This window comes from Macrobrachium rosenbergii, chromosome 8, assembly GCF_040412425.1.
Source record: "Macrobrachium rosenbergii isolate ZJJX-2024 chromosome 8, ASM4041242v1, whole genome shotgun sequence".
NCBI lineage: Eukaryota > Metazoa > Arthropoda > Malacostraca > Decapoda > Palaemonidae > Macrobrachium > Macrobrachium rosenbergii.
This window is the reverse complement of record NC_089748.1, coordinates 8,614,135-8,626,632: the sequence shown is the minus strand read 5'-3', so window position 1 is coordinate 8,626,632 and position 12,498 is coordinate 8,614,135. Positions and strand designations below refer to the sequence as shown.

General features: G+C 33.7%; 1 protein-coding gene across 2 annotated transcripts in view; it reads left to right on the top strand.

Annotated features, from left to right (window-relative positions):
* Positions 1-10,943, top strand: part of LOC136840585 (REST corepressor 2-like) — an 87,306-nt gene extending 76,363 nt beyond the window's left edge. The window contains exons 10-11 of one of the 2 annotated variants that reach the window (XM_067107236.1): positions 278-471; positions 10,806-10,943. In XM_067107236.1, coding sequence (XP_066963337.1) covers positions 278-450 — 173 coding nt within the window. In that variant the 3' untranslated portion in view covers positions 451-471; positions 10,806-10,943. Of the gene's footprint in view, positions 1-277; positions 4,669-10,805 lie in introns of those variants that run through there. The other variant, XM_067107235.1, reaches the window with a different exon arrangement.
* The last annotated feature ends 1,555 nt before the right edge of the window (positions 10,944-12,498 follow it).

Genomic DNA, 12,498 nt, shown 5'->3' with positions numbered 1-12,498 from the left:
TCCCATAGTTTTAGGATTCTTGTTGTTCATCTTATGCTTTTATGAATCTTATAGCTGTATGTTATTGGCTATTAAAAATTAGTTTTTAAAAAATGACAGGACATTTCTGTCATGTTTCAGGATTTTTAATTTTAAAATCCCATTAAGAGTGCTCATTATTAAACTGAGTTGTCAGGATAATATAGGATGATACAATCATGTAAATAGATAGTCTTATGACATGGAATATGATTTCCTCATGTATAGTGTATTGTAATTTTAGACATTTTATTTTCAGCTGTTCGCTATTTTGGGAAGGACTTCAAAGCTATTGCTGAGATTGTTGGTAACAAGACAGAAAACCATGTAAGAAGCTTCTTTGTGACGTACAGAAAACGATACAACTTGGATGTTGTACTCAGAGAGTGGGAAGAAGAGCATGGACCAGTCCGTGCAAACTCGGATGAGTAACCTGGTGTTGATACTCTGAAAGTAATTTGATATTTAAGCTTTTGAAGTTGTATATTTAGTCATCACTCATAAGTCATTGCATATATTTATCAAACATTTTCCACTTGCCCATTACAAGCATATTTTTAAGGGGTCAAACCTGATGGTTTGATTTTCAAAAGACAGTTTACAAGTTATAAAAGTTATACCTCTAAAGTTCCTGTAAAGGAATGATCATTATTGATCATCTTGTCTCCACACATTAATTTTTTGGTGTTTCTGTAAGTTCTGGAACACTTACTCTTGGATTATGTATTATACTACCTCTGGGTGTTGATTCTTTCATCTTCTGTCTGTACAGTGAAAGTTTTCATCATACACATTCATTTTTATCCTTTATCCACTTTGTGCTTGGAGTCATAAGTAAAATTATGGTAGTGAACTGCACTTTGCTGTAGTGATGTCTGCATATCCTATTATACTAGTAGACCTGCCAAGCATTCCCTTGTTGCTCACCAATGTTTGCCACCCAACTACTACAGTTCATATACAATTCCTTAACTTGTAGATATTATAGACACTTTTTAGTGCACTTTGCAATAGTTCTGGATTACAATTTTAATGAAGGGTGGCAGGGCTTTCTCAAATGACACTAGATTAGGAAATTGAATAAATTGTCATTTGCACTGTTCATTTTTTTCACATAACTGCTGAAGAAGAATGGCAAAGCTTAGTTATACTGTACTCAAAAATTATATCAGTTTTACATAATTTGATGTGTAATCCACATATTTTGCAAATCTCAATTATATCATCTTTTCAAGTCCCGGTTTTGTTCGAGATGTAGAGAATATGTATACATTCAAATTTTTCCTGTTTTGTATTGTGTGGTATATTTATTTCTGTATTAGTAAAAGTATTTTTTGCATACTTTGTTTTTTGTGGTTCTAAGAGCCCAAGCTTTTTCAACCAGTTTGGACCAAGGTAATATAAGCTTCTAGTTCCTTGGAGGTATTGTACCTGATGGTAATATATACTGCTATTTTCTCAGCTGTGTTGATATTTTCATTTGTATTCTGCAAAAACTTTAGCATGTTTTAATGTAATTGATGGATTTTAGATCGTCTAAAGCTAATATGTAATTAACAGATGAAAAAGTATTTGAAAAAATTTAGAATATGCCTTTAGTCTTGTGCACCAGCAAGGACTTAATGTATATTGTAAAGCACACTTACAAGTATACAATTGCTGTTAATCTGTTTCCCTCAGATTTCTAGATCTCTAGCCACTGAACAAATCAAGTTCCTTAGAAAGATTGCTTTTCACTGTTTTATTGTTTATCTGAATACCTCATTGTGTTCTATATTTTCTTAATTGTAAACAAAGTGCCATTAATTATCTTTAAATTTTCTATAGTGAAAACCTCCTTGCAGTCCTGAAAAGTTAATGTAAATAATGATAATCTCATTGCTTGTTGGGAATGAACCTGGACAGGTTTTGTATTTATTTCATGCTGTCTTCACTCTGCTTTCTGCTGTTTCAAGCAGACAACTGGAAGCGTAAAGTACAGTACTGGAATTGAAAATTTTACTTTGTCTTGAGTACAAGGCAGCATCACACCCATGAGGTTTCTTTTGTGGGACTTATTATGACTTTTACGTGTAAAATTAGGTAACCAGTCTCAACAATATCATACAGAATAGTATAGAGCATTGGTATGTGAATGATTCATCAGAAAATTAGACTTGCTTCAAATTACTCAGAAGTGTAAGGAAGTTTGTTTCTTGAATTAAGATGGTTTTTGTTTAAAGATTATAAATTGAATTATGCATACTTGTCATTTGTCATCTTTGCTGGTGCTAATATTTATTTCTCTTGAGAATCATAGTTTTATTTTTGCAGGCATTTTGCAGGTTGGCATGTCATAACCATGCATACAGCATTTCTGATATCCATGAAGTTTTTATAAACCTTGGATGGTGTTACACTAGGATCTCATTGTAATCCCAAAACAACATAAGATTATTTAGTTATCTTTTGTGAATTGAGAGCTGAGTATTCATACTCAGCTGATGTTCTGTGTGATCTTGTGTCATAACTGTATACAGAATTTGATTAGTCTTTATTGTCACAACATTAAGATACATAATCTTTTGTTGTGGTGTGGGCTTAGGAAATTTAGCTATTGCTTGTCATGTACTCCACCACAACCTAACTTTATGTATGATGATGAAGTGACATATAAAATCACTTTATTGAAAAAAAATTTATGTCTCTATTATTAAGTTGAGCTTTTTAAAGAGTTAATGTGGAGCTTTAGTTATTGGTAACAGTTTAAAAGTTCAATTTAGAGAATAAATCACTGCCTGAATATAGTATTCTTAAGGTACTTGCATATTGTATTTTAAGTGTCATTTAATAGATGTTTATATATGAGGCTAGCATGTCACTTGAAGATAGCTCTATTTTGAAGATTTTCTTTCTCCTGGAATTGCCTTGGAGTCTTAGTAGAGGATACCTTCTATCCAGGGTCATTGATCCTTTATAGGTATTGTTTCATATCTTTTTTACATTTGAATATTCTTTTTGGAAGAATGTATGTGGATAGCCATCCTTTATCTTTCATAACTTATTTGGATTTTCTGAATTTCAGCAGATCATTCCCTCATCTGATTTTTGCTCTAGCAAAAGTACAAACTCATTAGTTGCTCATCATTGTCAAATCATGAATAGGGTAATAAGAACAAGATTCATGCACATTTAAGATATTTAGAATTTACTAATCTTGAAGTACTTTACTCTGCATTTGTTATATTGTGATTGAATAATGGAGATTTTCATTCTGCATAGTTTGGCATTTTTGCACTTGTTGTTCAAGTTAGTGTTATTTTAAAGTCATCATTCCCCTCATGTTAGGGCTCTGAAAATGGATGACTAAAATAGTTTGTAAATACCAAGAAATTTGCTTTTTGAATTGTCTTTCTTTGCTTTTTTCTGATTAAACATTTTAAAATTCAGGTTAAACTTGTACTTACATGTGGTATGCAACATAGATGGGGATAGAGAATAAATTTCTCATTATGGTAGTGTATAGAAACATCTTGATAAAATACAAATTATCAAAGAATCAATAGGTAATTTAGCCCATTTGTGGCAGAGCTCATTTTTTAGGGAAGTGTTAAATGATAATCTGTGCTTAGATGCATTATTTCAGTGTAGCATCCTGACAGTTTATCTTCTTTTTTAAATTATTTTTTTTTAGGTAAAGTTGAAAAGTATTTAGACAGATTTAAAGCCATTTTGTTGTGATGGTAAACCTTATTTGTAATGATATTACATCCTCCTTTCAAAGTATCGATGCATCTAATTTTAATTGAGTAATGCTTAGGTTGAATACAGCCATAATCCTTCCATTAATATTAAATAATGCAAGCACCACTAGTTGGTTAGGGCATTGGTGAAAATAGTTTACACTAAGCATACTTGTAGATATTTTATTTAAATCTTCTTGTTTTTATTTCAAGCTCAAATGAAGCGTAGATAATAATGTTCTATAAAGGTTATTTTATGTAGCATTATAATATGAAAAAATATTCAAATAGAAATTTTATCTAGCTGGGTGAATACACTTAACATCATCCTGAGTTTTCAGGATTATATGCTCTGAATATCTATACTTTTCTGTATAATGTGTATACCAATATAAAATACAAACCTTTTTTTGGGGGGGTGGGGCGGGCAATACTGTCTGTAACCCTTAATGGACGGGAATCCTCATGTGAGTATCTATAACAGGTTTTGGGTGATGGACGGGAATCCTCATATGGGTATTAATATTATACACCATTCTGTTTGGATGAATTTAGTGGGAAAAATATCCATAGCAATTCAGTGGGCCATATATGACTTAGGGCAGCTATTTAGCTCAGCATGGGAGAGACATCGATCAGTATGCCTTGAGATTTCAAAGGGGAATGTACTGCCTCTATGCCGCTCCAGGACGTTTTTTTATTTATTTGCTCATAAATGTACCCAGGGGTTGCTGTTGATTTTAGTTCTTACCTTTTATGATAGTATGTCAGCTATAATTGTAATTTTGCAAAGAAAAGTGCAAAGAAATATTAGAAAAAACATGTATACCTCATAAAAAGTTACTGCATCTCCCCATCTCCATAAATCTCATGAATATATACTCCGAATTTATTACTGATTTTATTTTTTATCTGTTATGATATTATGTGAGCTGTACAAAATAAGATAAAATAAGTTATTTGAAAAAACATGCATAATTTGGTAAAATTAACATATTTTTACAAGTGTCTTGTAAAAGAGGCCTCACACAGGGTTGTAAATAGTCACTTTCAACTTCTCATGGAAAGTAGGGAAAAATCTTTAGAATTTTTTTTTCTTACACCAGTGCAGTTGCATATCTTCTTCTTTCCATTGATGTATTTTTTTCTTAAATTGGCCAACCTTAAAGTTTGCCAGGTCCATGGGTGTGCTTGATGTATATTTAGCCTGTCCCTTAAGGGTTAAACAATTGTTAGGCAGTAGAAATAAGACGTATGTGAATATGGAACAAGAGAAGTATTTTTAATTCTTTAGATGTCCACATTAATAACCAACCTCTTACTTTTGTATATGCTTAGTATAGGGTTAAGGGAGGGCATTAGGTAAAAGTATCAATGAGGTTTGTATTCATGGAACAAACACTATTCAAGATTTTGTATTATTCTTAATTTTTATGCTGGTATGCAGTGTTGATCATACATTATTGCATATTGAAAGGTTAGATAAAACAGAAATTTACATGATGTAAAATTGTATTATAAATTATTTGTTGTTTTGTGGATTTTTTAGGCCTTTATGTACTGTCCTGCCTATGTTTTGAGCTCATACAAGTAGTCCCTGCAAACTGTAGTAGTGTTTTTGCATAGGTACCTTACATACCTGTCTTCAGTGTTCTCAGGCAAATCTAAGTTTTGAAATTTGTGAAAAGTAGCGTAAGTTTATATAGAACAGACTGTGGTTATTTGTAAAAACATTAAAAACTAGTTAGAATAACCTAGAAATTAAGAAAATACCGTTGAAAAGGACACTTGTGCTTGGAAAGAATACAAGAATTGCCTGCTACATACTATCCAATGGAAGATGGTTGTCCTGCCTACTGAAGACATGCAGTTCACCTTTTCTACAGTGGAAGTTGTATTTAAAATATTATTTAACTATATTCCTCAATTTCTTAATACAAAAAATTCAAGTGATGGTTATGAATTATCTGCATTTTGAAAGGTAGTGCAAAATAATGTAAGTTATGAAATATAGTAAGAATAGGACTTGCAAAAATATCATGTAGCATAGCAGGTTAAAGGCAAAGAACCACAGTATTTTTTAAGAAAAAAATGAAAGTTTACAAATGGAAGCAAAGAAGGCTAGGTACATAAGATTACAAAGGTAGTATGGATTAGGCTGTCAAAACTGTCTCGAATACATGTAAAGCTTGACTTTGGATAGGCTGTGAGTTCAGGCTTTTATGAGCACTCACTTTCACTAGCATATATGGTAAATAAATTCTGCCAGCTTCAAATATACAACTAGGACAGTAAAAGCAGGGACCAGGATGGAGGGCATAAGCTGTGGGGAATTGGATGCATGCTATAATCTTTCCATCATAATGCTTGTTTTTATGTCATTTATCCAGGTAAGCAACTGGAGAATAGTTAATGCTGTCTATGGGCTCCAATACAAAAGTCAATACTACATCATATATGTGGAAATGAGTGTTTGTTAGTTGGAACATAATGGCTGGACTTCCTGCTGCAGTGGTCCCAAGTTCATTGCATGTTCTGTGCTTAATAGACCTTCTCTGTGAGCTAGGGATGGGATTTTGAGGTTACCTATAGGTGTATCTGTAGTCTTTGGCAGCCATAAGCTTGGTTCCCCTAGGTTCTAATGTTCGGAGGTGAGAGGGTTCTTAGGCATTGACCCGTGTATGTTCAATCTCTAGGGCATTTTGTGACTACAATGACCTCAATAGGCAACCTTTTAAAGCTAAAGAATCAAATATCAAGGTTATAATTGCTTATAAATAGTATTCAGGAATTTGTTGAAGCATGATCAGAACACATTTGATTTTGTTTTTGAAAGTTTTTTAGGGTCTTTCTGCATATTAGAAGAGACTGATATGGCTAAACTAAGGATTCTGAATATATGAAAGATTGTAACTTTATTGAGTACATTGTTTTACTGTGGACTGACACTTCAGTATTGGACAAGAACTCACATCCAGCATTAGCATTGCTAATACCTAAATTTTTTCTTTGTCTTTCAACTCTATATCACTTACTTTCTCCTCCTTGGTAAGGTCACCTGTACTCATTTATGCCTAACCCTCTACAGCAGGTGCTCAATATCCATTTCATCACTTCATTCTTCAGTTTTACCATTGGTTTGCCAATATTCTGTACATCCTATGATGCTGTGTCCTTCTCAGCTCCAGTGGCTGGGTTTTGGCCCTAAATTTCATGCATTCTTTGTCCACGTGAATCCTCATTTATTTCATATATGAAGTATGGGATATACTTACCATGTATTATTTATTGATATAGAATTCTCATTCCAAGTAGAAGCAAAGTTACTAGTAACATCAATTGCACCTGATCCAATCCAGGGCTTTGGGTTTGAGTTTCAGCTGACTAATAAATAATTCTTCATTCAAATGGATAGTGCATAGGAAGGAGCTGCATTTCCTTCCCTAGCAAAAAGTTCATTTTTTTGGTAACATGTTATTAGGTATCATCATCAGCATCTTCATGTCTGTGGCACTGAACAACAACAAGCATGGCTCCTCGTTCAAAAAAACTCATTTCACCAGCTTTGTAAGAAGGGCCTTCATTTATCGGTTTCAGTTAAAGAAGAAAGAAAAATCTTTAGATTCATATTTCTTAGTTTTCACCACAACCTCATCATTCATATATATGTATGCCCACATTTGAGAGTGGCAGAAGGTCCCTAGTTTCAAAAATTTTATTTTATCAGAAAGATGCATGGTGTGTTCTCAGTGCATGGGCCACCTAGAAGTACAGGTACTTATCTGTCACATACCTCATGTATGAGTCTGAAGTGCTGTTAACACTTAATACAGAATAACCCCAGCTTCTGTCCTATTGAGGATGCTAGTTTTCATTGTTGGTTTGATGTTTTTTTCTATTTTCAATTAGGTGATTTACTATTTTATTTCTGTCAATTACAACAGCAAAATTTCTACACCATAGCAGGTCCTTTTCAGTCACCAGTTTCTTTGTCACAATTGCCTGCTTCTTGAGGTGGCTAACTAACATTAATACATATTTTTTACCTTAAGAATTTTGCTTCAGTAGTCGAAAGCAGTATCATGGTCTATTTTCTTTGCATTTTCAAGGTTTTGTATATATTTTTCTCCCCCCCTTTTTTGTACAAGTTTTAGCTTTAGTGCTGATGAGTGATTAACCGCGTAGTTCTCTAATGCAGGTTTTTGTTAATTTCTTGCTTTTATTTCTCTACTGTGCATACTATGCACCCAGAATAAAGTATGTACTGTCTTTGCATTTTTACTTGTATTTATGGTAATTGCTACTTATTATTTTTTTATTTTTGGGGCATTCATTACTAGAGTTTCATCATTGCTGTGCAGGTTATTTTCTTGTATTTTGTATGTTTGTAATAATTTTCTCTCATAGTGTGTCAGTTATTTATGTTATCTACCTCTGATTATTACATAATATTTGATTTTTCATTTTATCACTAATATTCATTAATTGTGGATGCATTAAGATATACTGTATGTGTTGGGTATGCCAGCTTTGCTTTGTATTTTTTGTGACTTTCTTAATGCCAAGTTTTTCTGTGTAATGTTTTGTGTATACACGTGTTAATTTTTGTATGGTTAGTTGTGCTTCCTTGTCTTTATTGTAGAGATGTGTCATGATTGGTCACCCTGCTTATCTTGTAAGACGTGATTGGTTGCTTTGCCAAGGAGAGAATCCAAAAGTTAGTGCCCTGTCTCGAAGTTGTCATTAGTTATCTTTCTTGCTGGTAGTGATGAAGGAATTCCACTTTTGAAATTGTGCTATCTCTGTCCAGCACCTGCCACCATGCCCTCTATGCTCTCGCCCATGCAGCGTCTGGTCTGCCTGCTTTCTCCTTACTGCCTTAGGTCACTGCCTGCACTGCATCTGCCATGACTAGCACACCCATCCAGATGTGCGCATATGCAAAGATGATTTGTGGTTGTTCTATCTAAAAGCTTTGTTCTGTGCTATGACTAACTTAATGTAAACGCATTCGAGACGTGTGACTTCATTATGTCACTGCCTGTATTATCTGCTATTTTAGCTTTGACCAATTCCCCAAAAACTATTGTTCCTCTGACAGTGGATGCTGTGACAGAGGTCTGCACCAACTTGTCTTCTCTGCCTTACAAGGCTGTTCCTCACAGGTGTGTCAACCTCCCTCTTTTAAAGAGGTGATTATAAAGAAAACTTCAGCTTATTTTCTTCTATCCTCAGCTACCTTCATGGAAATCAACTGTGAGTTCCATCTCCATAGCTCCAAAATCTCTTTTCTTTTGCAAACTTGACAAAATTTTCAGTGGGTAATAAACAGGTACCTGTACTTCTGGCTAGTGCATGCTTAAAAACATTGCTTCTCAGTTAGGCAAAGACTTTTTAGACTGGGGACATTTGGAACACCTGAATGTGGACATATATATGATTGATGGGTGTGAATAGAAGACTATTTTTATATTAGAAAACCTCAGTTTTCCTGATTGGTATGTAGCAAGGAGATATCTTCCTTTCCCAATGCATAAGCAGGGTTCTCGTGGTAACATTAATAACAGACATCATCATCATCATCTCTTTGTATCTAGGTTGATTCCTGTTCCAAAATTACTCATTTTCCAGCATTGTAAATCAAGTTTCGATACAGTCCGTTACATGTTTTCTCATGCATTGTACTTTGACAATTTGAAAGTTGTTGTGTCTTTCAAATATTTCATAGTTTTTCCTATCTCTGAGGATGGTGTTGTAATTTTCAGAACATTTGCTTGGCTTGGCCAGAAGAGAAAAGTAGGGTTTGGTTTACCCCTGAAAGAAACAGTGGACTTTTTTTTGAAAAACAAAAAGAGGGGGATAGAGAGGGGAGGGGGCTTGTATGAGTTGGGGGCAACAGTATTAGAAGGGGAATTCTACAACCAAGTAATCCAGTGAGGTCTTATTTCAAAGCAGAATGTGTGAAGTTCTATTTTACCAGGTATTACAGTATGTGGCCACCTTAAAGGAGAAGCTGATCTGGCTCAATGGAACAGTGGCCATTGTTTGATTCCTTGAGCTATCTTGCTTGCCTGTAAGCATGATTGTGCAGATCATATCAGTGCCAAGTAGGAGTATCTTGTACCTCATATGATCTAAAGTGAACACTGCTTTTTAGCAACATGTGAAATGGGTCATGTAATGCAAAGTGATGCACATTCACAACTGATGTACAGTTGGCCCTGCCTGTACAATTTTTTGTGTATATAGTATTTGTTCCATAAAAATGAATACTATATTGAAAACTGATGATTTCCAGAATCACAGTTTTTTAAAACCTCACTTCCCAACTGACAGAGAAGTAAGGGTTCTCTCACAAGGAGAACAGTAGGATGGAAGTTATGAAGAGTTCTCAGTTAGAATTAAAAGTTTTTACAAATTAAAGAACGTAGACTAACAAAAGATTCTTTTTAAGATGATAGGGACATTGTGTGAAGTCTTTTGGTTACTGTTATTTCACACATTTAAAAAACCCAATATCACAAAATCCATTTAATCCCAACCTTTCTCTTACTATTTATTTTTATTTCTTATCTTTACTATTATCCAGCTTTTTACTTTACCTTATCTTTTATAACTGGTTTTCCTTGTCATTCTTTTGTGCTTGCTTTCTTGAGCTAGTCAAAGTGGGTGTTAGTGTTGTTAGTTGTTTGTTCTTCACAATGAAACCCAATTTATACACATACTTAAACACAGTTCAGTAGATTAAATGTTTACACAGGAAAGAAGAAGCAGATTATCCATTCTTATATTATTTTTTCCTTTAATCTCCAGTCTTCCCTTTACCAAGGTCTTGCTAGGTTTTAGCTGTAAGGCTAAATGTTAAAGCAAAGGTAATGGTGAAGGGATTGATATATTTTATCATTTTATTTCGTAATTTTGGTAATTTCTTTTAATCATACAACAATGTCGTGTGATTTCTTTTTTTTATATTTGATTGTTTTATCAGTTTTTATTTCTTCATATCTTCATTATTCCTATCTTTTATAGATTTCATTGGATTTCCAAATCTTTTGTTTGTGGCAGATGCTATTGTGGAGGAAGGAAAGGCCTGACTGTCACCTTGCTGTTGTTAAGAGTAGGAAGGGAGAGTGATTGGAATTCCCTTCCCAACTGCTTCCCATATGTGTTGGAGGGAGGCAAGTTGAAGACACTTACCAGTCTTGGCTTTTGTCTTTTTAGAGATATATGTATTCACTTCTTTACTGTATATTTTAAAACTTTTCAACAATATTATCGTATATTGTTTTTGATATATGGATCACATGATTTCACTACAGAAGTATGTATAACCTTCACAAAAAGGAAAAAATTAAATTAACCATACCAAGAAAGATATAGAATCACATATTTTTATCTTATTTTATCTTGCTCTTTTCTCACAGCTCGACTGGCACTTTTTTTCTTTTTCAATTCTTTACTCCATTACTATAGAATTCGTTTATTTTAAAGAATGGAGATACTGTATACAGATATATTTTGAAATAAAAGCAAGAAATTGTTTTCCTCTGGTATTAATTGTGTTAGGGAGTGTGTAATTCATGGCAATATATTTTCTCTAACAAATTAAATAACCAGTATATGGACACTGAACCATATGAAGTAAGGTATGGACATGTCCTTTAATCCTGTGTACCTCTATTGACCAGAACTATGAATTAGGTACTCAAGCATTGCTTAACTTGTGAATTGTGGTTGGCTTTGAGAGAAAGAAGAGTGGAAAAACGAGTAAATGTCAAAATAAGGTCTCGATAAGGTAATCCTCACCCAACCAAGGTGAAGCTCTCTCTCTCTCTCTCTCTCTCTCTCTCTCTCTCTCTCTCTCTCTCTATGCAACCACTTATTCATTTAGCTGTATGGAAATGTAGGCTGTAATTAAGAGAGAAAATATAGTAATCCATTCTTTACTGAAGATTATGTATAATAGCCTGATGTTATTCTAGTGAGCCGTGGACACTGATAAGGGAAATCACAAAAGATATTAAATATTTTAAAACTTTGGTATCTTTCTTTTTTTATTAGGCATTTACAGTATTTGTGTGTTTTGACAGATATTCTGTATGAATTACAGGATATTTATTCGTTTTCTACCAAAAAATTTATAAATGCTGATGGAGTGAGTGGGTCACAAGCACATGAAATTCATCCTTATTTTTCTCTTAGGTTACATGATACATTACTTTCATTTATGGTTGGTCATGATAGAACACATCTCACCCTGGTAGCTATGGTCTCCTGCTTTTCTGTTAAAGAAATTCTATGTATACTAGAGACTATTGTTAGGGTAATAATGGAATCATATTGCACACTTTGCTGGGACTATTATGTATGCTCACGTTACAGATGACCACAGATAACTGATGGTTATCATATGCACTAATTCAGAGTGATTCTTTGCCTAGGTTTTAAGACCAAATTTTAGTTTTTAGGCAAGGTTTAGCAAAAGCTATTGATTGCTGATATGGGCTTTACAAGAAACATTTAGTGTCATTTATAATAAGGTACACACAGACACAGATCAACCTCTCTGTAATGTTTTGTGGAATTAATTTAGATCAGTGTACTGTATTATATTTCTGGAGGTAAAGATATCTGGGTTCAGTGCACTGTCAGTAGATAAAATTTGTGATCCAGTTTGGTTTTTGTTTTTGTAATGAGGTCTTTGTTGTAGGTTTTGTGTTACACTTATGAGCTCAGAATTTTTTCTCATTTTTTTATG